At 64.5% G+C, this 24,683-nt stretch overlaps 1 protein-coding gene across 11 annotated transcripts; it reads right to left on the bottom strand.

Moving 5' to 3' along the window:
* Nucleotides 1–1,267: 1,267 nt before the first annotated feature.
* On the bottom strand, nt 1,268–24,593 carry CEP104 (centrosomal protein 104). 11 transcript variants are annotated; one of them, XM_080658173.1, is made up of 22 exons: nt 24,398–24,593; nt 22,041–22,167; nt 17,511–17,684; nt 17,061–17,199; nt 16,103–16,165; nt 15,945–16,021; nt 15,506–15,674; nt 14,934–15,089; nt 13,892–14,116; nt 13,119–13,313; nt 11,709–11,876; nt 10,920–11,093; nt 9,204–9,380; nt 7,744–7,950; nt 7,327–7,434; nt 6,218–6,254; nt 5,692–5,758; nt 5,087–5,195; nt 3,786–3,924; nt 3,586–3,653; nt 2,554–2,644; nt 1,268–1,877 (listed from the first exon to the last, which is right to left on the bottom strand). In XM_080658173.1, the coding sequence occupies exons 2-22, from the start codon at nt 22,151–22,153 to the stop codon at nt 1,762–1,764; spliced, it is 2,772 nt and encodes a 923-aa protein (XP_080514299.1). In that variant the 5' UTR covers nt 22,154–22,167; nt 24,398–24,593; the 3' UTR covers nt 1,268–1,761. The 11 variants fall into 11 exon arrangements, with proteins under 11 accessions (XP_080514299.1, XP_080514298.1, XP_080514295.1 ...); XM_080658172.1 differs by having other exon boundaries at nt 22,041–22,170; XM_080658176.1 differs by having other exon boundaries at nt 1,273–1,877; nt 13,119–13,262; nt 22,041–22,170.
* Nucleotides 24,594–24,683: the final 90 nt, after the last annotated feature.

Genomic DNA, 24,683 nt, shown 5'->3' on the forward strand with positions numbered 1-24,683 from the left:
AGCTTTCACGGCCACGAACCACTGCCACGGACCATTTCACCACAAATGTATGAAGCTTCTGTAACCAGCGAGGCTAACCTGTTTTATTATTTTTATTTTAAAAATATTTTTATTGATTTTTAGAGAGGGAGGAGGACAGAGAGAAACATCTATGTGAGAGCAGAACGTCCATCGGCTGCCTTCTGTACACCCTACTGGGGATGGAGCCAGCAGCCTGGGCATGCGTCCTCACTGGGAATTGAACTGGCAAACTCTTTGGTGAATGGGACAACGCCCAACCGAGCCACACCGGCCAGGGCAAGACTAACCTGTTTTAAATGCACCTAATTTTGTCAATCACTAAAAACTAGACATTTTACAAATATTTTAAAGTTATATAGAAAACATCGTATTTCTTAAAAGTTTTGTTTGGAGAGGAAAGAATAATAGTTATGTTAACTTTTCTCATTATTGTTCTGTTTAAGAAAAGGTTTTATCTGTATTTAAAAATGATAGAAAATGGCCAGCATGTTTTTGAGGCCGGAAAGGACCATTTTGTGATCATCTCGGCCGCTGGGCGCCGCCTGGTCGGGGAGTTTCACCTCATCGCCCCGTTCTGCAGTATTTTTTTTTTTTTATTAAGGTATTATATGTGTACGTATCTTACCATTGTCTGCAGTATTTTTAAAGGCACTTTCGTTGGTCAGTCTTGCTCAGCACTTCTAGTCAACCAATGAGAAGGTGTCAATTTACCAAAAATGGGGATAGGTTAGTGCGAGTCCACGGTTGCTCACATGGCCGGGAGTCCACGGCTCCAATAGCTATTCATTTTCGTGTCCTTGTTTCCCAGGCTGCGAACTAGAGTATCGATACGCTAGTTGTGTGGTACCCCTCCTGGCCGGCTTTCTGCCAGCCTGCTGTACGCTCGGCGATGGGCGTCGGGCCCCTGACCACGAGGGGACAGCGAGGGCAGCTGCTGGGGTCCCGTGGGGCACCGCCTGGACGGGCAGACCTGGGCGTGGCCTACCAGGCCTCAGACAGACACTGGCTCCCCCCGCCCCCCCCCCCCCACCGGAGCCCTGGAGATGAGGCAGGTGGAACCACCTCCTGGGGGAGGGGCTGGGCGGAGACTGGATTGGGGGGTTTGGTTGCGTCATTGGGAGTGATGTTTTGGGTTAAGTATTATCTGCACGTTTGAGAAAAGTGCCCTTCAGCTCCAATTCCGGCCTGGCTTTGAGGGGGACGGGGATGGGGATGTGAGTGCTGGAGGGACCAGTTCTCGGTGACCGCCATTGCCTTTCATTAACCTTTATTCTGTCACAGAGGAAAAGAGGCTCTGCAGCGCTGCCTACGGGAGAAGGCGTGAGAGAAGGCACGGGGGAGGGTGTGGGCTCGAGCCGCCCCGCTCTCCTGTCCGTGACCCGCAGGGACCACAGCCCCGTGGCTGAGACAGACCACAGCAAGGGTAACTGCGGAGGAAGAGGGTGCTGAGCTTGCGGGACACGCTGGCCCAACCCGGCACCTGCTTCCAGGAGCTTCCTTAGCGCTGGGTTCGGGGTCTCTTCCGATAGCACAGCCACGCCTGCGCTCCCGGCCCGCGGAAGTCACACCCGCCAGCTGGACGTGGGCGGGAGTGCCGGTTGTCGGGCCGCCGGCTCGGCCAGCCCCACACGCGAGGACAGCGGCGGAGCAGGGCCGCCGGCCGCAGGTGGCTGTTCGGAGCCGTGTGCGCGATCAGGAACTTGCTCGGTGCGCTCGAACCAAGGGGCCCGGCCTGTCGGGTCATTGCTTCCTGTAGGTCCTGCCGGAGCATTTGTTCAGGCCCCCCTTTGGGGTGGGGATCTTGCTTCCAGCCTTCGGCCCCGAGGGCCCTGGCTGGGCCGTGTCTGGGCCTCTGCCTGCGGTGGCACAACAGAAAGCACAGGCGCCGTCAGGAGGGGACGGACCCCGAGGGAGCGCACAGCACCTGACGGTATGGAGGCGGGCGTCGGCAGACACGGGGAGGACTGCGGGAGGGTGGGACCCCGGCACGCGTCTACAGGAGCTGGCCTGACCGTGTGGGGTCAGCAGAGCACAGCGGTCACCTGGTGGTGACCTCAGGTGGCTGCCGCAGACGCACCGGGATGGCAGGAGAGGAAGGACCACGAGCTCAGAGGAAACGGCGCCCGCGGGTCAGAGGAGAGACCGAGCCGTTTGCCTGCTTTTGGCTTCAACAGTTCAGCTCCAGCAACGGAGACTGAGCAGCCATGTGACTGGGGCTTCCTCCCTGGAGTATGACCTTGGCCTCCCCCGCCCCCGCCCCCCGTGCCCTGGGTTCCAGGACGGTGTGGGACCAGGGTGTGCAGCCCAGCACAGCGCCTGGCACAGACGCGCACACGCCGCTCACGCCCATCCTCGCTCAGGGCCTCGCCTCTCTCTCACCCCGAAGTAGGGGTGCAGCCGGGCCTCGCGGCCAGAAGTTTCCTAATGACAAGCATTCGGGTCTGACCTGAGCCGCTGCTTAGGGACCTGGCGCCCGGACGGGAAGCCGCTCTGGCCGAGTGGCCCGGAGGGAGGCGGCCGGCCCATGCTCACCCTGTGGCAGCGCCGCAGCCTTGAAGAGCAGGCGTGTCCTGCGCAGGTTCATCGTGCAGCCCACGGGGCCCATCAGGTGGACTTTCCACGCCTGGAATGAGAGGCCGCGGTGTAACCAGGAGGCGGAGCCTCGGCTGCGGTCCCAGACCACGCGCCTATCGTTCAAGAGGCAGCCAGAGGCGCCGCGGGGTTGGGGTCAGGGTGCCCTGTGGACGGCCCCTCGGGGCTCAGCCGATCACAAGGCGCAGCCCACCTCCCACGGCCCTCCCCAGGCAGCGCCCGGTGAGACCGTCCCGGGAGGGTGTGCGGAAGGGTAACCGTTCAGGGAGGGCACGGGCGGGGCCGGGTGGCCTGGAGCCGAGAGCATGAGCGCAGCGCAGCCCTGGCTGACAGCCGCCGGGAAGGGGGTCCGTCCTCCGATGACAAAGCAAGCAGCCCTGCCCGCCCCGGAGGGAGCTCAGAGAGGATCTCCCTGGGGAGCCCTCCGGTGAGAACACGGCCCCCGCCGCCACCCGTGGGGCCCCAAGAGAGGACCCGGAGGGCCCGTGCAGGCTCCTGAGCCGCCGAGACTGCGGGGTGCTTCGGGGCCTGTAAGCCGCGCAGCGAGGTCACTGCGTGGGCAGCACGGACGGGCGTGGAGAAAGCCGTGGCCTCGGAGCGTGTGCGGAGAGGCCGTCAGCTCACGGCTGTGGGACGAGAAGTCCAGGAACACGGAGGCTGCAGCCCAGGTCTGCAGGGCTCGGAGGGGGAGGACGGAAGGCCTGACCCCACTCCACCTGTGTGGCATGGCTCGCGTGGGGAGGGAGGAGCGCCTGGCAGCGGACAGGAAGCAGACTCTCCAGACCCGGCCCGCTGGCTCACTTTCACGAGTCAAAAGGGACCAGAGTGTGACAGTGTGGCCACGCCACCAGGCAGGGCCCACAGGTAGGGCACAGACGGGAACGGGCTCCCTCAGCGCACCTGTCCCCGAGGCTGAGCCTCCTCCCAGTGGAGGCACACGGACCCACTGTGCTGGCACCCGGCGAGCCTCACCTCCTCTCCAGGGGCGAAGTTCTCGTGGCACAGCGGGCACCGGTTGGCCAGCTTCTCTGGTTTGGCAGCTGAAAAGGTGTCAGCGAGACAAGACCCCGTTGCCCTGTGGGCCGTGGGTGACGCAGGGAGCCGGGTGCCAGTGGTGCCCGGGACCTGCGGCCGGCCTCCCCGCAGCCCGGCCCGGCCCCGAGGGCACTCACGGTGGCAGTCCTTGGACCTGACGTGCCTGGGCAGCTCCTCTTTGGGGACGGCCTCGCTGCAGCGGTAGCACCTCCCGAACCCGTCCCTCTGGTCGCACTCCGTCAGCAGGTGGTCCGTCAGGCTGGAGATCTCCACCACCTGCAGCCGAACCCAAGTGCAGGACGCAGCCGGCAGCTGTGGCACTGGTGCGTGTCCCTGTGCGTGTCCCGCCCCGGCCGCCGGCACCACCCGTGCCCATGCCCATGCCCACGGTCCGCAGAGTTCCCAGTGCCCAAGGTGAAGGTCGGCACGATCTGTTACCTCTGGGACCCACCCCGCTGAGCTCGTCATTTAGTTCCTCGGCTAAAGACCCCATGTCCTGCTCAGTCCTAGTCTTAAGGGCACTGCCACGCCGCCTTAGCATCCAGGCAGCCGCTCAGGACGGAGCGAGCCGCGGCCGCCCCGCCTGACCTGACCTGACCTGTCTGCAGCGGCCGCCCCGCCTGACCTGACCTGACCTGTCTGCAGCGGCCGCCCCGCCTGACCTGACCTGACCTGTCTGCAGCGGCCGCCCCCGTGACCTGACCTGACCTGTCTGCAGCGGCCGCCCCCCCCTGACCTGACCTGACCTGTCTGCAGCGGCCGCCCCGCCTGACCTGACCTGACCTGTCGGCAGCGGCCACCCCGCCTGACCTGACCTGACCTGTCTGCAGCGGCCGCCCCGCCCTGACCTGACCTGACCTGTCTGCAGCGGCCGCCCCCCCCTGACCTGACCTGACCTGTCGCAGCGGCCGCCCCGCCTGACCTGACCTGTCTGCAACGGCCGCCCTGCCTGACCTGACCTGACCTGTCTGCAGCGGCCGCCCCGCCTGACCTGACCTGACCTGTCTGCAGCGGCCGCCCCCGTGACCTGACCTGACCTGTCTGCAGCGGCCGCCCCCCCCTGACCTGACCTGACCTGTCTGCAGCGGCCGCCCCGCCTGACCTGACCTGACCTGTCTGCAGGGGCCGCCCTGCCTGACCTGACCTGTCTGCAGCGGCCGCCCCCCGACCTGACCTGACCTGACCTGACCTGTCAGCAGGGGCCGCCCCGCCTGACCTGACCTGTCTGCAGCGGCCGCCCCCCTGACCTGACCTGACCTGTCTGCAGCGGCCGCCCCCCCTGACCTGACCTGACCTGTCTGCAGCGGCCGCCCCCCGACCTGACCTGACCTGATCTGTCTGCAGCGGCCGCCCCCCCTGACCTGACCTGACCTGTCTGCAGCGGCCGCCCCGCCTGACCTGACCTGTCTGCAGCGGCCGCCCCCTGACCTGACCTGACCTGTCTGCAGTAGCCGCAGCGGGTCAGCATGAGGCAGTGCTTCCAGTAGTGCAGGTCCAGGCCCTCCTCCGTGAAGGCCGCGCTCCGCTCCCCGCAGAAGATGCACAGGCTGCAACGGGAGGCGGGCGTGAGGCTTGGGCGGCCTCGGTGGCTGTCGGCCTTGGTGGCTGTCTGCGCCGGGCCTCAGGCGGCCGGAGGCGGCGGTGGGCCTCCAGCGAGGGGTAGGGCGCTGGAGGGCTCCTCTGTTAAACTGCCCTGAAGGGGCTCCACGGAGTCGGGGTGTCAGCTTCCCCAGGACCCCTTCCAGCAGGAAGGATCCTGAGTCACAGCAGAGGCAGAGACTTGCTTGGCTCCGTGCAGACCGCCCGCACCGCCGGGAGAGCCCTACGGCTCTGACCCTGTGACCGGGACCAGCGCTTGCGACCAATGGGCCGCCGCCTGCCTGGGCAGGGCTGAGGCTGACTGTGGGGCAGGTGCCAGCTTTAAGGGACGGAAAGGAGTGGCCGGTCCACAGAACCCCAGTGAACCGGGAGAAAGCAGCTACAGGGCAGTGTGTACACGCTGAGTCCCTCCCCCTCCCCACGGGGCAAGGGCCCCGTACGCACTTGTCCAGGCCCGGATTCTCGGCCGCTTCGGGGGTACTGCGTGGGGCTGCGCACCTCCTGTCAGAGTCTGAGAACGTAAAGAGAAAGCAATTCAACTCGCTTTTGGTGGAAACTGTTTTCAAGGTTTCGCAGCCAGATTTTTTTTTTTTTTTAAATATATCTTATTGATTTTTTACAGAGAGGAAGGGAGAGGGATAGAGAGTTAGAAACATCGATGAGAGAGAAACATCGATCAGCTGCCTCCCGCACACCTCCTACTGGGGATGTGCCCGCAACCAAGGTACATGCCCTCGACTGGAATCGAACCCGGGACCCTTCAGTCCGCAGGCCGACGCTCTATCCACTGAGCCACACCGGTTTTGGCAGCAGCCAGATTTTTAAAGTTGGTGACGTTTGGTGTGAGACGTATTTAAACACACCAGTTACCGAGGGGATCCTCACGGCCCACCCGCGTCCGGGGTGCGGCGGGGAGCGCCGCCTGCCGGGGGCAGCGGTTTCCCACGGCCTCAGGCCGCCACTCACGTACCTGGACTCCTCGTCTTGGCGGCCTCGCTTCCTTTTTCCTAAAACAGAAGCAGAGGGGTCAGGCCAGCGCTCCTTGCGAGTCTACGCCGATGCGTCTCGATCCTGAAAGCGCTCCTAAGTTTTGCTCTCGAGTTCCTGCCAACACGGCGCTGCCCCGCCCGCAGCCCGTTGGCAGCCACGCCCTGCGGACAGGGCGCTGCTCGGGGAAAGAGGCTCCACTTCTCGAGCTCTGTGGTCACCCGCCCCCCGCGCCTCCCTCCAGGGCCTGCCAGGGCTCCAGGGAAACCCGCCCTTGTCAAGGCCACTCGCCCCCCAAGTCGTTCACCCGCCGCCAGCGCCCGCCCCACCTGGGCTCTCAGCAGCCCGGGCTCCTGAGCCTTTGCCGGCCCTCTCCGCAGCCCTCCTTGGGTCGCTCCCAGGGCGCCCGTGCCCCTGCCTGACCGGCCTGCCCCGCTGCCTGCCTCTCCAACGTGCGCCCGCCGGGCCCAGGCCTGGGGTGGTCTCTGTGCCAGGAGCCCCCGGGCAAGCCTTCCTGCTGCTCACTCGGCACCTCCGCTCAGGCCTCTAAGTCCTCTCCCCGCCTCTCAGCAGCCGCCCCCCCCAGCTCTCCCCGCACCTGCCCTGCACGGCTCTGTCTCGGTCAGTGTCCTCAGTCGTCCAGTCCCTCAGGCCCCAAAACTTGGGCCGTTAGGTGCTTCTCTGCCCGCCCTCCCTACAGAGCCTCCACCAGACACACCAGCAACCTGGGGGCTCGCTCGCCCTCACCTCCTCTTAAAGGGGCTCTGGACCCTCCTGACCGAGGCCCAGCGTCTGCAGCAGTTCCCCCCACCCCGGCTCACAAGAGCATGCAGACGAGCCGAGGGGGGCTCCTTGCATTCATCCCGGTAGAGCACCGAGGCGCGTTTGCATAAGCCGGGAAACTCAACGCTGTGCCACGCGGCTCCGTCACGAAGTCCACGGTCACAGGGCCCCAACCCAAAGCCCAGGGGAGACCCTGTGAACCTGGCCCACCCGGACCCCAGCAACTCGTGAACCCTGGCCTCACGGGAACCCGGCCCCACACGAACCTCAGGCGTATGTGGACCCCGGCTGCACGTGACCCCGGCTCACCTGGGCCCCATCCTGCAGTTCCTTCAGGGCGGCCAGCTGCCCCTGCAGAGCTTTAATTTCTTCTTTCTTCCGCCTCTCCGCTTCCTCTGTGGCTGCTCTCCTCTGTGCCTGGTGTGAACACGACGCTCCCGTTAGAAGAGCCTGGGGAGCCGTCTTTGAATTGGGAGACAAATTACAGGTCAGTCGCCTTTCACACGCTGCAGTCGTCGCTAAGACCGAGCCAGGGGGAGAGAAGCGTCAGCTGCCAGCTGATGTGAGAGCTGCTTGCTGGTGGCCCAGACGCGACGTCCTCACACCTCCGTCTCTCCAGGCGGGGAAGGCCTGGCAGGCACGAGGGGGGCGCCTGCACACCCACCGGCTTACTGCCCTGTCTGACCTCCTCAGCAGGACCAGACCGGGACTCCCACGTCCACGTACCCTGATCTCAGCATCGGTGGGTCGGCCGTCGATTTTCGCAAACCCCTCGAAAATGGTTTTGAAGAGGATGTTCTTGCGCGAGGCGCTGTCGTCGGGGGGCAGGTACTCGAGCACGACGGAGCGGTGCTGCCGGTACAGGTCAAGGATCACGCAGACCGCCATCTCCCGCACCTGGAACACGCGGTGCTCCAGGGCGCGCACTGCGAACTGAGCGGAGAGGCAGGTCCGTCGTCACAGCCCGGAGCGGAGGGGAGAAAGGGCCCTCAGGGCCCCGTGGTGAGGGCGGCACCCTGGCCTCTCCGCGCGGCACCCTCCGCCCTGCCCTCTCCACGCGGCACCCTCCGCCCTGGCCTCTCCGCGCGGCGCCCTCCGCCCTGGCCTCTCCGCGCGGCGCCCTCCGCCCTGGCCTCTCCGCGCGGCGCCCTCCGCCCTGGCCTCTCCGCGCGGCTCCCTCCGCCCTGGCCTCTCCGCGGGGCGCCCTCCGCCCTGGCCTCTCCGCGGGGCGCCCTCCGCCCTGGCCTCTCCGCGGGGCGCCCTCCGCCCTGGCCTCTCCGCGGGGCGCCCTCCGCCCTGGCCTCTCCGCGGGGCGCCCTCCGCCCTGGCCTCTCCGCGCGGCGCCCTCCGCCCTGGCCTCTCCGCGCGGCTCCCTCCGCCCTGCCCTCTCCGCGCGGCTCCCTCCGCCCTGGCCTCTCCGCGGGGCACCCTCCGCCCTGGCCTCTCCGCGCGGCACCCTCCGCCCTGGCCTCTCCGCGGGGCACCCTCCGCCCTGGCCTCTCCGCGGGGCACCCTCCGCCCTGCCCTCTCCGCGGGGCACCCTCCGCCCTGGCCTTTCTGCGTGGCGCCCTCCGCCCTGCCCTCTCCGCGCGGCGCCCTGGCCTCTCCACACGGCACCCTCCGCCCTGGCCTCTCCGCGGGGCACCCTCCGCCCTGCCCTCTCCGCGGGGCGCCCTCCGCCCTGGCCTCTCCGCGGGGCGCCCTCCGCCCTGCCCTCTCCGCGGGGCACCCTCCGCCCTGCCCTCTCTGCGCGGCGGCCTCTCTCTGTGGCGGCCTCGGGACGGACGCAGAGCGGGTTTGGATCGTGTCCATCACTGTCCATCATCGCTTTCGGCACACCCTTCCCTACCCCGGCACTGCGCAGCACCAGCTGCTTACACGGAGAGGAGGAGGGTCAGCTCCAGGCCTCGCCCATCTGGGTTACAAGGTCACAGGTCCTGCTGCCAGCAAGAAAGCGCTGGCCTCCCCGCGACAGGCTCACGGCCTCCCCGCGACAGGCTCACGGCCTCCCCGCGACAGGCTCACGGCCTCCCCGCGACAGGCTCACGGCCTCCCCGCGACAGGCTCACGGCCTCCCCGCGACAGGCTCACGGCCGCCCCGGAGGCGGGCTCTGGAGGGCCTGCCTGCGCCTTCCCCTCACAGCGCACTTCCCCGGGTCTGTCCCGGACGGACGCTCCACGCTTACCTTCATCACGTTGTCCACGGTGAAGCCCGTGCTGTCCGTGCCCAGGTCCCTCAGCAGCCGGGCCAGCAGGGCCACTTGGCTCAGGGCCAGGTGCGCCGACGCGTTGGCCTTCAGGGGCTGCACCAGGTAGGACGGGACCATCTGGAGGGACCTCACTTCCTTGCACAGGGCCATCTCCTGGAAGAGCCACACCGTTAGCCGTCGTCCTGAAGGTGCTGGGGGCAACCTAGTCCACCCGAGAGGATCCTCACAATGACCATGAAGGAGAAGTCATAAAACGGCAGTGACACGTGGGTGTGAGATCACCGGTCCCTGAGCTCACACTTGTGTGGAAGACACGGTAACCGTAGAGCAAAACCCAAAGGGGACGGCATGAAGCCAGGTCGCCTGGAGTTGAGTGAGAGCTCAGAGAAAACTGACCCAAGACCCAGGCTTCTCCCCCCAGAACCCCCAGGGAAGGGAAAGGTTTTCTAGGTTCTCGAATCCTGAAAGCAATCAGCTTGGCTTTGTGGACCACTCAGCATTTATCAGAGGTCGACCCGAGTGCACCCCGCACAGGAGCCGAGGGGCTGCCGATGGCTAAGGTGGGAAAGGCAAGCCCCGCCACATTTACATCTACGCGGACAAGCGCTGCTGAAGTCAAGGTTACAGAAAGAGACACGACTGTCACCGAGTTACCCAGCGCAGAGACGACGAGGTGACATACGGAGCGTGAGGGGCCACACGGAAGGCAGTCTGTGCTTAGGAGCCTGCAGGGCCCAGCCCGAACACCCCCCCCCCCCTCCACACAGCTCCCTCATGCTCAGCCCGCCAGCCACGGGAAGATCAGCAGCGCCTCAGTGACAGGCAGACAGGCAGACGCCACGGGCTGGGAGCTCAGGGCCGCCCCGGCCGCGTGCAGAGCGGAGCCAGCCCGTGCCTGGGCCCCAGCAGAGGTGTCAGTGTCCCAACACTCAGAGCCAGAGGGCTCAACCCTCCGAAGTGGACGTGCCCGCCCTCAACACGTCCCCCCAGGGCGCCTCCCCCAGCGCCGGAGAACTGTCCTGTTTACCGACAGGGCAAGATTCCCGAGTCACATGCAGCTGACTCCTCAGAGGGGAGGGGGTCCCGGGGAGAAACAGGGAAGCTTTGGCTCCCTTTCCGAGAAAGACGTGCGGCTCACACGTTGTGGATAAACGTTCAGGAGACGCACAGGTTTTCTGAAGTCCACACGCAGGCCTTCGCTCCAGACCCCAGGGAGCGGAGGCACCGCAGTTAAAGACGCAGCTGCGCCCTCCCAGGGCGGCCGCACTCCCAAACCCCAAACCCCAAACCCGTCACAGCTCCCGCCAGCTCAGCTCAGCGCTGCCCTCCCCGGGCCTGGAGGCCGCACGCTCGCTCACTCGTCCAGAGAGAAATGTTTACATCAGACAGGGACACGTTTGCTATTGTTTCCCCGTGTTTTCTGTCCTGATTTAGTTCGTCACACGTTTTTATTTTAAAAGTGAAGAGCGCGTGTCGGATTAGAGAAGCACTAGGAAAGCAGTGTGCCTTTCCATCAACGTTCACGTCGAAGACAAAACAGACCTTTCAGAGCCCAGAGAAGTCCAGGAGGGCCCGAAGGATGGGCAGGTGCTCCGAGCAGAGGGACCCGCCCGTCGGAACCAAGTCCGGCCCCGCAGGGCTGTGCCCCCCGCAGGGCTGTGCCCCGGCAGCGCGCACCCGCGCCCGGCGTACCTGGATGAAATTGGAAGCCACGACCCGCAGGCGCGCAGAAGAGTCTCCAGTCCGGGCGAGCAGGACGGGGACGGTCCTCTCCACACAGTGCGTCGTCTCGACCTTGCTCAGCTTGTGCTTGGGGATATACTGCGTGATGACCATCTTCAGCACCTTCAGCGCGGCCTGGAAGACCTGAGGGAGAGGGCAGGATCAGGCGAGCTGTTCTGACTGAATTCCACCACGAGGGAACACGGGCTTCCTGTCAGGGCTGACCGGGAACACCGTGCCATGCTGTCCGCAGGGCTGGGAGAGGCACCTGGAAACGACTGTCTAAATAGGTCCTCGCGTGCAGAGACCCTCGCTCTCACTTCCTGGTGCCCCAAGCACGCGATACCCCGTGCCCCGGGTCACAGAGCCCCGCCAAGCTGGGGGAGCTCCTGCACAGACGGCGGTGCACCCAGGGGCGCTCCCTGGAGGCCTCGCAGAGTTAGTAAGCTCAACGGTAACCGCCAGCCCCAGGTTTCCTAACGGAGAGACCGGGCCTCGATGCCCGTGAGCCCTGGAGCCCAGGCCTCTGTCCGGCTCTGACGAGCACCGGGGAGGCTGTTCAGACCAGCGCGAGTGACAGAGGGACAGGTGCCCGGCGTACGGACACCCCTAGCGCCTCGGTGCTGGCCCCGCGGAGGGAGCTGGCCCCGCGGAGGGAGCTGGCCATTCCCGTGACCGGGGACTTCCTGTCTCCCCTCCCTCCAGGGAGCGGCACGGCATGGTGCGGCAGACACTGGCCCTGAGGGCCGAGGGACTCACGGGGGTCACGATGTCCCGGATGGACCTCCGGATGAGAAAGATGGCCGCGCGCAGCAGGCCCTTCAGGTCCTCCTTCGGGGTTCCGACCGGCGTGTCCACCAGCTGCTGGTACAGGGTGAGCAGCGCTTCTTCCCGGAACGACCACGTCTTGGAATAGGCCCGAGCCACCTGCGGGCGGGAGCCCTGCTTACTCCCCGGTGTCGGCGGCCTCACCGCCCCAGCACTGTGCCACCCGAGCCTTTGTTTCAAGTGAAAAAAAAAACCCCTTTTCTAAAACCAGGCCCGCCACAGGGTGAGTGCGCTGTGCGTTCAGAGAGCCGCTTTTCTGCAGGAAAACCTGAGGCTGCGGGGCCGGGGCGAGCGCTCTGGGCTGGGAAGGGGACAGAGCGCTGGGCTCCCTGTGCGAGGACGCGCTGCCTGTCGCCCTGCTGTCGCTCCCGCCATGGGCTGGTGGCGCAGGGAGCTGGTTGCACGGCCGGCTCTGAGCTCAGGACACAGAGTTAAACGAGTCCTCACTGGTGAGATCCGAAACTCTCGCTTCCGTTTCCTTGTTTCATTCGCTGAGTAATCAGCACAAGACCCCTCCCCCTCCCCCACCCCCCCTCCCTCCCACAGGGGAAGAATTCGGGCAGATCCCCGAGGGCACAGACGTGCCATCAGAGACGAGGCTGAGCCCGTCCACAGCCTCGACCCCAGGTACTCCGCGGGTGCGGAAGCTGGACGGCGAGGGGGCTGCTGGGAAAACAACGGTTCGCCCGAAGCACGGTGCTGGAGGGGCTCTGCGGAGACCCTGGACCAAAGACCACAGAGGGGCCCCAGCAAATGAGCCCGAAACATTGCTGCAGGCGAACGGCAAAGCGAAGCTGCCCTCCGCGGACGCGGCAGAAGGTCGGGCTCTTTGAGAAAGAGGGTCATGCTGGGAAAAGGGACGGCAGCAGGGAAGGAGGGAGACCAAATATGCGAGGGGCTGAGTCCATAAAGACCCGCAGGCAGGCCCTGACCGGTTTGGCCCAGTGGATAGAGCATCAGCCTGTGGACTGAAGGGTCCCAGGTTCGGTTCCGGTCAAGGGCATGTACCTTGGTTGCGGGCACATCCCCAGTGGGAGGTGTGCAGGAGGCAGCTGATCGATGTTTCTCTCTCATCGATGTTTCTAGCTCTCTATCCCTCCCTTCCTCTCTGTAAAATGTCAATAAAATAAAAAAATAAAAAAAAAAAAGCCGCAGGCAGGAGTCTGAGGAGCGGAGCAGGGCCGAGAGGACAGGACACTGTGGATGTCACTCATTCACTCATGGGGTTGCCCCGTGAGCGCGCGCGTGCGTACACACACACACACACACACACGCACACGCACACACGCACACACACACACACACACGCATGCACACACACACCCCGTGGCACCCTCTTACCAGGGCTTCCCCCAGCACTTCGATGGCAGAGCTGGCTTCCCTCAGGGCCTTCTCCGTTAGCGGCTCGGGCTCGCCCGCAGCACCGGCTCGGGGAGCCTCGCTGGCGTCCAGGTCCCTCTTCTCCGGCTCCACGGCCGCCCCGGGCTGCTTGTGGACAGCGGGGAGGGGGCGCTCATCATAGGGCAGGGCCTCGGGCTGCGGGGGAGGAAGGGGCTGCAGAGCTCCCGTGTGGACCCCGCCCGCCCCCGTCTACACGGCAGGCTCACTGCCGTGGCCTTCTCAGGCTGAACGAGGGTTCGTGCCAAATCCCAGCATCCTCAGAACGGTTTCTACGGCGGCAGGCGCAACTGACAAAATGCAGTCAGGGTTCCTCCCCTCCCCCCTCGCAGCCTAACAAAAAGCGATGCCAGTGCTGCCTCCTACCCTTTGCCTCCAGCGGGTCAGCTCAACAGGCAAGCAGGCCACGTTTCCCTGGTCACGGCTTGCAAGTGTCCTGCCCGAGCTCCCTGCCCGCTGTCCAGCGGCCTCCGCGTCTCCCCCGCCTCCCCCACAGGCGCGGGCTCTCCTGAGCCGGCCGGGCCCTGGCTGCTGCCCGGGGAGCAGTGGGCAGGAGGCCCACCCCCCGCTGACATCCCCTGGGAGACGGACACGCAGACAAGTCCATGTGACGCTGACTTTCAGGCGAGTGAGACCCCGCACGGGACAGCACCCCCCATGCAGGCGCCTGGCCCGCCTGCTGAGTGAACCTCGTGCCACGGGACCGAGGTACCTACGTGGGCCTTGCGGGGAGGGTGTGAGGGGGACAGCGGCTGGTCCGAGGAGCAGAGCTGAGAAGAAACGTCCAGGGAGTGCGACGAGGGCTGCTCCAGAGGGATCGGCTCTGCAAGCCGGTTTTCTGTCGCGCTGTCTTCCTGAGGTGGCGGCAGCGCGGGCGGCAGCTGGGAAGAACTGCTGGAGTGAACGAGGGGCTGGAGCGGCAAATCCAATGGCCTTGGCACCTAGGGAAAAGGGACGCGTGATCCCCAGGGCCACCACCCCAGGCCCCGCACCTTCCCCAGGCCATCGCTGCCCTCACTGCCCGCACGGTCACTGTGTGGGCCACACAGGTGACACACGGCGGGTCCGTGTCATCACGAGCACGTGGATGAGTCACCAGCGTGGAGGCACACCTCGCGGCTGTGCCAGCGGAGAGGCCCATGGGCACCTGGCTGCCCCGAGGACCGCTGCCAGCGGGCACTGCTCACTACCCCGCATCGTGCTAACAAGTGCGAGGCACCGGGCGGGGGGTCAGTGCTTCAGACAGAGCAGCTCATTCAGTGCCCACCACTGCCCCCTGGCGAAGGTGCCGGGGAAACCGAGGCAGAGGTGGAGCAGGGATGAGTCTGATCACACAGCTGGAGCGGCGCGGCGGGATCTGGACCCAGCCTCGGGGTCGGCTCAGCCTCCGCCTCCTCATCTGCAGCGGGGTGCACTCCGTCTCCTCATCTGCAGCGGGGTGCACTCCGTCTCCTCATCTGCAGCGGGGTGCACTCCTGCCCGAGTGGGTCTGAGGAGGGGGCAGCACCTCCCTGGAGCGTGTTCTCGGCAGCGGAGGCCCCTGGGTTCCTTTCCCACACTCCCGGGGGCGGCAACGCCTCACCAACGAGGAATACTGGGGAGCAAGTGCCCGCCCCTTTCTGCTCGACTGCGAGGCCTGCCAGAGCCGGGCGAGGCGGGAGCCGCGGTGGTGGGCACCCGGGACAGACGCCGGCTCTGCGGACAGCGCGGCAGGCCCTCCGGGTGCCCCGCCCTCGGCCTCGGCCACGCCGCACCTACCAGCTCCGCGTCCACCAGGCTGTGCAGCTCCAGCTGCGCGTACACCTGGGCGCGGTACTGCTCCATCTGCCGCTTCTTGTGCTTGGCCAGGTCGTAGTCCTCCTTCTCCACGGCACAGCGCTTCTCCACCTCGTAGCGCCCCAGCCGCTCACCGACCTGCGCACACAGCACCCGCTGTCTCCGCTCCGCCGCCCCAGGCGGACGGCGGTCAGTCACGCCCACTGGACGGAGGCGCTGCCCACCTACGCGTCCTGGGGGACCAGGGGTCCCGGGAGCCACGGCCGCACGGCCACGCCCTGCAAAGCGAGTGCTGCCTGTGGCCGCAGCAGCGCCTGAGAAACCCCGCGAGTGTGGGCGTCTAACCCGTCTGGGACGTGTCCCCACCGGCGTCTGGGGGACGTCTGGGGGACCCACGGGCTCATGACAGGTTTCTCCGGGCGTTCGTCGGCTGCGCCTCTGTTTTGCCGGATCGTTGAGCCCACACCCCCGCCTGCAGGCCGGGCACCGCCCGCAGCTGGGACGGGCATCCTCAGGCGAGCCCGCGGGCACGGGGCCGGCCCTCAGAGCCGTACCTTCTGCAGGTCCGCGATGGCCTGCTTCAGCTTCTTGGCGTAGTCGTAGCGCTCCTGCTGCACGGCGTCGCGCTTCCTCTCGTCTAACCTGCGTATGATCTGCGCCACTTCCGGGTCTTGGTACATATCGAAAGCTAAGTCGTCTAGTGGGGAGATGTGGTCAGACTTCCTACAGGAAAGAGGTGCAAACTTCAGAGCCAGGTCCCCACTGTGGGGGGCGGTGGAGGGCCCGGCTCAGCGCTGAGACAGCCGGGAGAACGCCCCAGCCCTAGCTCCTAGAGGCGCTGCTCACCTGGGGGTGGCCCCCTGGAGGCGCTGCTCACCTGGGGGTGGCCCCCCGGAGGCGCTGCTCACCTGGGGGGTGGCCCCCCGGAGGCGCTGCTCACCTGGGGGGTGGCCCCCCGGAGGCCCGCTCACTGCCTGCGGGAGGGGCTCTTACCCAGAGCAGGTTCCTTCCAGGGCTGGGTCCTCCGTGCGCTGCCCCAGGGAGTGGTCAACCAGCTTCTCCCTGGAGGCCTTTGGGGCGAGAAGGCTGTTTAGCACCTCGGAGGAGAAAGGAGCAGCACAGAACCGTGGAAATTAAACTTTCAAACTCACCATGTTGCTCTCATTGCTGCAGCCCACAGGGTCCCCGATGATGTTCATGGCAACCAGGGCGACCTGGGGGAGCACGGAAACCACGTATCACAGGTGGGCAACCACCGCCTTTGTCACAGCCACCAACGGGAGGCCGCGCACGGAGCGCGTCCCTGGTGAAACGCCGCGCGGATGAGCAGGGTTGTCAGCGACCCCTGCTGTAAGTTACACAAGCTGATGCTCTAATGCTGAACCCAGTGGCTGTTTTAAAGTTTAGAGGGTATGAAAACAATAACAGCTAAAAGCCTCCCAGTTTTTTTTTTTTTTAAATAAATATCATCTTTATTGATTTCAGAGAGGAAGGGATAGGAGAGATAGAAACATCCATGAGAGAGAATCATGGATCGGCTGCCTCCTGCACGCCCTACACTGGGGATCGAGCCCAGAACCCGGGCCTGTGCCCTGAGCGGGAACTGAACCGTGACCTCCTGGTTCCTAGGTTGATGCTCAGCCCCTGAGCCACACTGGCCAGGGCAAGCCTCCCAGTTTTAACCCAGCCTCTCAGGGAACCACCTGCTCGAGGCCCACGTGGGTCACACCAACGCGCTTGGTAAATGAGACAAAGAAATGAACGCCAAGGTTCCCACAGCTCATAGGGCTGAGTCTCACCGGAGGGGGAGGAGCCCCTCCCCACCCCGCTTCTTGAGAATCCCTGTAGCTGAAGTAGGAACCAACCTGTCCCTGGTGAAAACACGTGGGGGGCGGGGTGTGGAGGAAGGACGAGGTGAGGAGGCCCCCAGCTCCCTCTCCACACCCCCTCAGCTCCCCGCCAGCAGCGGGGCCAGCAGCTCCCTCTAGGGGAGCTTAACATTCCCCATAGAGATGCCACCCCACAGAAGACTGAAAGTGCCTCTTTGCAAAGACAGGGGGGACACAGGACCCAACCACAGCTGGGGGTTGGCACGGGGAGGCGTGTCACCTGATTGTAGATGTTGTACTTGTTGGCGTGATTTTGGTGAAAAACCAGTTTCAGAAACTGCCCCTCTGTGTCCACATAGACCGACTTCAGCTCCCGGGCTCTGCAGCCCGTCTTCTCGTTGTCACAGAGGGAGACGTAGCTGGAGGGCACAGAGCAGGCTGGCTGGGGGGCTGGGCCAGTGCAGCCCCTCCCACCTACGCGGGGCTGGAGGGGAGTGTGGCCGCAGGAAACCCCAGAGAGCGAGCGGGGGGTGTGTGTGCGTGTGTGTGTGTGTGTGTGTGTGTGTGTGTGTTTGGGGGGGTGGGGGGGATGTGGGGGGTGGGGCCACAGACCCGGGACCCAGATCCGAGTGTGGGGCCCGGGACTCAGAGGAGGGGCGCTCAGGAGAGTCTCGGGGTTCCAGGAAAGGGTCCCCAAACGTGGCCCTGACACGCCCGCCCTCCTGCTCACCCGAGCCTGCGGAAGCGCTCCGCCTGGAACGGGGCCAGGTACTCGGGCAGGCAGTGGCTGATGTAGAACTCCACCTTGCTGGGGATCATGTACTGGTGGGCCAGCAGCTGCAGCTTCCGGATGCGGCATCGCTCCACCATCTGCACCACGATTTCCTGTGGGAACTGGCAGCACCTAGAGCAGAGCGGCTGTGCTTCCGAGGGCGCCCGGCACCGCTCTCCCCGCAGAGCCCAGGTCCGTGGCGACGGGACCCGGGGGACGGGGACACCTCTCCTGCCCTCGCGGCTCCTCACAGCGGGACCGCGCTGGGAGCGAGGGCTGGATCTGACCTGCCCGCCGCCCGGGGACAGCAGCGGGGACACGGCTCCAAGTGAAACTGAAGTTTATCACGAGATCAACACGTGCCTTTAAAGGCCGTGCGGGCAGGCGAGCCGGAGCTCCGGACCCCCCACAGGAGCCGACACGTCCGTCCGCCCGGAGCCCTGGCTTAGAGGGAGGGCCTGCCATGGCTGGCAGCAGCCTCCCGTGCTCACTATGTGGCCCCCCCCCCCCCCAGCGCAGGCGCAGTGGCCCACGCCGCAGCCCCATCTTTCTGGGAGGGACACGCACGCTCAGCCCTGAACGCGAGGCGGCAGAGCCACAGCGCCAGCCCCGCCTCCTGGGATGTGACCGTGACCGTGACGTGCGCTGAGCTGGCGACACTGGGTTCACAGCCAGCACGCAGGGCGTCTGGAGCAGGGGACACGCTGCTAGTCACTGCCTTCGGGGTCCCTGCCCACTGGCCACCCCGGCCTGTCCCTCACCCACCTCTCCTCCCACAGCCGCTCTTCACGAAGCCCAGCAATCCAGCCGAACCCCACCAGAGCCAGGGGCCCGGCCAGACCCGCCGCTGCTCCGCCACCATCCCATCACCATTCCATCAGGACACCAAGACTCCAGAAAGCCCCCGGTGAAGGAAAGCCTCCCGTGACCCCTGCCCCCCCAGTTCCCACCATTGCTGAGCTGCCCTCAGCCAGCCTGGGCGAGCAGGAGCCCCTCCCTGTGCCTGCAGGCGGCTTCTGCCCCCCACACACTCAGGGCCCTGACCCCATGGTGCCCATGAGACCTCGCTCAGCCACTGGCCTCCCCTCCCGGCCCCTCCCACCGCAGGGCCCCTCCCTGCGACCTTGACTGTGCCCTGGGCTGGGTCCCAGCCTCCTCCTCTCTGCAATCACCATGGGGGTGTCCCGTCAGTCATGGCTTTAAAAACCTCCTCTGATCAGGGACCCCCAACTGAACCTCGCCCTGAGCCCCATCCCATAATCCAGCTGGTGACCGGCCATTCCCACGCAGACATCTGAGCGGCACCATGGGACCATGACCTGGGCGGCGGCGGCACCCCCCAGCGGCCCAGCCTATCCTAAGCTTCTGACATGGGGAGCAGGCCTCCCCCTCCAGGCCCCGCTTGGCTCCCTGCTGCGTAGGCCGGGGGGGGGGCGGGGGGGCCCACACCAGGCTGATGCCAGCTGGAGGCGGGCTCCCTGGGGACAGAGGAGGAGGACAGGGAAGGGTGTGAATCTGGGAAACCCTTGCGGCCGCGGCCAGCGCTGAGCCTGCGGGTGCGGTCCTCCCACCCCTGCCCAGCGAGGGGCAGCTGCTCAGGCCGCGGGCCAGGCCCAGGGGCAGGCTCACCACTACCTGAGCGGCTCTGATGATCGACCGCTGCGACGAGGGCGGCCCTGTCTCGGGCTCCCGCCAGGGCCCCGCAGACGCTCCGCTTTCCGAAACTCCTCGCTGTCGGTCGGAACAATTTTCCGCTCCGTCTCCCACCCACAAATCCCACGCCGCTTCCCTCCCAACAGGCGCTCGTCACGCTCCGTGGCCGGAACCCTCGCAGGCAGAGGCGAGACGGCAAAGGAAGGAATAGGAAGGAATCCCTTTCCCTCCTCGGCTCTCACCGTGCATCTCCGCAGCCTCAGCGGTTTTCTCACTCACGAAGGCGAGACCGCCCCCTGCTCACCCACAGAAGCACCTATGGCCCCCCTTGGGCAACTCAGAGCCGCCAGCAGACCCCCTGCGCGTTGGGCCCGTTGCCAGGGGAACCAGGGCGGCTGGGACACAAGCGCTGAGACCCGTGACTGGCGGGCAGGGAGGTCCACAGTGCGGGACGCTGGACAAAGGGTGATTCACGTCCCTGGGACAGCTCCGGATTTCATCACGCGCCTCAGAACAGCAGGCACTTTGAAACGTGTGCCCTGTTTACTTCTGGAATTTTCCATGAAATATTTTCACTCTGTGGTTCAACCGCGGGTAACTGAGACCCTGGACGAGGGGGGACGGCTGCATGTTGAACTCTGAGGGATGAGCGGGGGAGTGAGACGAGAAAGGGGGTGGTTGGCGACCAGGGGGCGGATCGGACAGGCTCTGGGTCGGGGCACCTCGCCTGGCATTTCCCGATACTGAGTTTTTGCAAAGCAAAGGTTGTGAGGTGCCCGTGGGAAGGAGGGCGGCAGGAACACGGGAACCAGCAGCTGCGACACAGACACTCTCCCGCCCCGTGCGTGTCGGCCGCGGGACTGGGGGAGTCAGCGCTGCCCGCACCGCACACTCTGCGTGAGGAGGGGCGGGGCCAGCATCTCAGCATCCCAAACCCCCCGCAGCTGCTTAAAGGAAACGAGGGCAGCGGCCAGATGTCGAAGCTGTGTAACTTTAAAACCCTTTAGAGAGAGCCTAGACAGGGGTGGGCAAACTTTTTGACTCGAGGGCCACAATGGGTTCTTAAACTGGACCGGAGGGCCGGAACAAAAGCATGGATGGAGTGTTTGTGTGAACTAATATAAATTCAAAGTAAAGGAGCAGAGGGGAGAGCAAGAGAACCGGATAGAACAGCCGGATCCGGCCCGTGGGCCGTAGTTTGCCCACGGCTGGCTAGGATGTGGCAGTGCGGATGCAGGGGACAGTTATGGCTGCAGCACACAGCCTGAGCCGACGCCCAGGGAGCCGGCCGGGCTGGTGGAAGCTCAGGTTCCTTTTAACCGAAACGGCATAGAACGCCAGGCCTGAGGCTCAGCGCTGGTGGGGGCTGCGCCGCCTCAGAGCCGCCTCTCGCCCCCGAAGCTTTCAGACTCAAGGTCCGAGGTGGTGGCCGGCCACAGAGGGGCTCCCCGTGCCCGGGTAGGACCCGACCCCCTCCCCACTCTGGGCTGCAGGCAGGAGCCCCCAGCCAAGCCCAGCGCAAGCCCGTGCGATGGCGGCGGGTCCCTGGGCACTGGCTGCGCTGCGGGCTGAGCCTCACCACCGGGACGAGCCAGGGCTGCGCCTGAGACAAGCCCGGAAGCGCCGCATTCGCTATTTTATGGGCGACGCCCCCCCCCCCCCCCCCCCCCCGGCCCCAAACGCTGAGCAGGTGCGGCGAGCACGAAGGATTCTGCGGGAGGGAGAGGAGAGTGGGGGTGGGTGCCTCTGCAGGACACGGGGCCCAGCCCAGGCCCAGGGAGAGCAGCACTGGGGTGACTGGGGCCTGGGGAAGGCACGGCCAGAGGCGTCCCTCCTGCTCCCCTCGCGGCTGCCCTGGGGCGGCGGCCTGGCTGTGGGCGGCTGAGTGCTGCCGGCTGACTTGCCTGCAGACACAGCCCTCGCTCCCCAGTATCAGCCTCACCCACAATAAAGGAGCCATTCCCTCCCCCCCCACCCCAACGACTCGTTTCATTTCTCAGCTGCTCCAGATCTCAGGCAGGGGCGGGAGACTGGCTTATTGGGTTCCCTCAAAAAAACGCCAAAAGGAACAATGTTTGCATTTAAAGTGGGATCTATATTCCACCTGTCCGTGGTACAAGTTGAGTCGCAGGTATAGGACGGAATTTAGACTGTGATGCATATTACATGTGTATGAGTCAGGAGTAAGTAGTACCTTCTACTCAGACTGGGACAAGGAGCAGGGACACCGAGGAGGTGACGGGGCTGGGGGGACAGCCACCCCAGGGCACTGACGATGCTGCCGGTGCGCGGTCTGACCCAGCTCTCAGCAAGCACCCCCTGACCTCTGCTCAGTGAGGATGACCGCTCCCCCCACCCCGACCCCCGTGTCAGAAACACAGCACCTAGAATCACATCCCTCCAGCAGAACACGCGCGCAAAGGCGCACAAACATCAGGACAAACCCCAGAGCCCTCCTTGGTTCAAGCCTGGTGTGACCTCCAAGCGGTCAGAGGCGAAACCAGGAGGCCTGCAAACCCACAGCGCAGCGCAGCCCAGAGACGGCGTGAGCGGGGCGGACGGCGCGGAGCCGCCTCGACTCCCGGGCGGGTCCCTGTCTTCCATCGCCTCTCCTGTATGTGCACATTTCTTAGGTGAACGTGGGTAACGTGACGAGGGAAGAGGTCCAACAAGTTCTCTTTCAAAACCTAAGCGCAGGAAGAAAGTGCACGACGCCACACAGGTGGGGGTGCAGCAGCAGCAGCGGACAACCCGCGGCTCGGACGTCTGAGTTTCGACGAGTGAGAGCCCCCGCTGCCCTCCCCCCCCCCCCCCGAGGCCCCTCGCCCAGCCCACCTTGGCGACCTCCACCCGCTGACAGTGGGTGCGTGGATCATGAGTTCCCGGGCGCTGAAGCCATCCTCGTGCCCAGATGAGCTGACGACGACGAATCCGATCTTGTGGGGCATTCTGTGCGCTGGGGCTGCTGGTGAGAGCAGGAAACACTTGTTTAAAAGAGAGGAACTTAGTAACATACTGTAACAGCTTTATCTACTGAAACTGCCAGGTCCAGCCTTGCTCACACACCAAGTAACTCACAACGTTTCCACCGCTCACCGCTGTGAAAGAACCTTGTTTCCCCTTAAGCACTTCCCATAGTAGCATCCTTTTTTAGCCACACCCCAGTATCTCAGGTAACACTTGAAGGTTTATAAAGGGGATCCCAGGTGCCGGAAGCTAATTCCAGCATGTCATAAAGGCAAGAAGTTTCATCTAAAGGTTGATGGAACCTTGAGGATTGCCTGCTGGAAATGGCTAAGGGCATTTCCCCACACCTAACGATGTGCATAGATGATTGCTTGCTGCCAGACAGCTGAGGGCATTCTAATCTACCTGTTATTGCCTCCTGCTGGCCAGACAGCCGAACAGCCTAACCCAGTGGTCGGCAAACTCATTAGTCAACAGAGCCAAATATCAACAGGACGACGACTGAAATTTCTTTTGAGAGCCAAATTTTTTAAACGTAAACTTCTTCTGACGCCACTTCTTCAAAATAGACTCGCCCAGGCCGTGGTATTTTGTGGAAGAGCCACACTCAAGGGGCCAAAGAGCCGCATGTGGCTCGCGAGCCACAGTTTGCCAACCACGGGCCTAGGCAGTTCCCCCAATCTGACAATGGATTCTGTGTACTAAACCTTGGCCTTTGATCTGTATATCTACTTTGCCTGAGGACAATTTGTGTTAATAAAAAGCAAGGGGTCCAGAGAGACAGAGAACTTGCTTCCTACAGCCAAGCTCCTCTGGTCCCCAAAAATGCCATCCAAAATTATGTTTCATCTCTAGACTCTTTAATAATTTACAGCAGCCCCTTCTCCAGATTCCTGAACCCTTCTAGATGCTGGACAAGACCCCCGGCACCTAGGGTACAAGGTGGAAGGGCTCTGGAAGGGGGTGGCCAAAACGGAATCCTTTTCAGACACCCTGGGAGGTTGCCCCTGCTGTGCCCAGCCATTTCCCCTCCCTGGTCCCTAAGTGCCAGTCCTTTGTTTTGGATTTCTTGAGACAACATGGTATCGTGGCCACATCCTCCCGGTGGGCTTAAAAGGTCCTGTTTTTCAGTCTTAGCGCCACAGCGGAGGGTGTTGGAACCTGACCACCGACAGCTGGGCACAAACCCTGGCCTGGGCCTCGCCACGCCTCAGGTTCCTTGTCTCTGGCGTTGGGGTGACAGCTGAACCTGTGTCCGTTGTCATGAAGGTTTGAAGGACAGGCCCTCAAGGCCTTGCCCACCGTAGTGCCAAGTGCTGGGTGAAGGAGTGAGTCTACACACACGTTGGCAATGTGAGTAGGACTTCAAGTCTGTACGGATTCAAGATCCACCATCACACTCAGCCGAGAACAGGAAAAGACACCCGTTTTCAAGATGGGCTAGGAAGCAGCAGGTCGTGCTCCTAAAGATGAGCCGGCCTTGGGGGTCCCGAGCTGAGGGGTGTAACTTTGATCTCTAGTAAGTCTGGCCGGGCAGGGCTGGGACAGCACATTGCGTGAGGACACGAAGTTGGCCCCGCAACCTGGACAGAGAGCCCGGGAAGGGTTCCTCCTGATTTAGGACCCGATGGCCATGCCCTGAGCGGGGCTGCAGGAGGGTTCACGGCGGGGGGGGGGGGGGGCATAGGCTCTATAAAAACCACCCACAACTTGGGGGAGAACCGGGGAGTGCTCAGCTTGTGGCTCTGGGACCCGGACAGCCCCCGTGCAGGACGGAGGTCACCCCCAGCCAGCGCCCGCCTGCAGGTGTCCCCAAGGCCCCCTCACTCCACAGGCTGGTCCCGCCGGGAAAAGGGTGACTCCAGGTCTCTTTCCTGAAGTCTTTCCCGTGCGGGCCAGGGGCACTGGCATCTCTACGGCAAAGGGACACATTTTAGCAACTTCCGAATGTTCTGCTACCAGAACATCCCGGAGAGAAAGCTGTTTCCACCTCTCACGGAAACTTAAACGGTACACAGCCAAGTGGTTTTGGGTCAGGTGATCTGAAGGGCTGAGAGTGCCTCTGCGATGTGGAAGCGAGGGGACCCAAAGTAACTAAGAAAGGACCGGGACGCGGACGGAACCTGCGCGGGGCAGCGAGTCACCATCGCCGGGCGCCCCGCACAGGCAGGTCAGGACACCGGGATGCGGAACCCGACGCGAAACGCCAGGAACCGAGCGCCCACCTGTCAGGATGGAGGGCCGCCGGACCACGGCGTCCACACGACCTCCGCGCCTTCGGCGGAGCTCAGGTAGCGCCGCCTCCGCTGCCCCGACTCGCAGCGGCGGCGCCCAGCGCCGGGGCCGCGGCCGCCGCTCTCATGACAACCAGACCGGGCCCGGCCCGCCCGGCCTCCGCGCCTGCGCGACCCTGCCCGCAGCGCTGCACATGCGCACTTTCCCAGGCCTTCTGGGTAACGGAGTTTCCGAATGGCGCATGCGCACCAGGACAGGACCGCCCCTTTCCCGGGC

Source organism: Plecotus auritus (genome assembly GCF_963455305.1).
Source record: "Plecotus auritus genome assembly, chromosome: 2".
NCBI classification, from domain to species: domain Eukaryota; kingdom Metazoa; phylum Chordata; class Mammalia; order Chiroptera; family Vespertilionidae; genus Plecotus; species Plecotus auritus.

Coding starts and splice junctions, on each gene's coding strand:
- CEP104 (XM_080658168.1), bottom strand. CDS start 22,153: ATGCCCCACAAGATCGGATTCGTCGTCGTCAGCTCATCTGGGCACGAG. Junction 16,166..17,060: donor AGTACAACATCTACAATCAG/GTGACACGCCTC, acceptor GTGCTCCCCCAG/GTCGCCCTGGTTGCCATGAA. Junction 7,951..9,203: donor CCGTGGACAACGTGATGAAG/GTAAGCGTGGAG, acceptor CTCTCCGCTCAG/TTCGCAGTGCGCGCCCTGGA.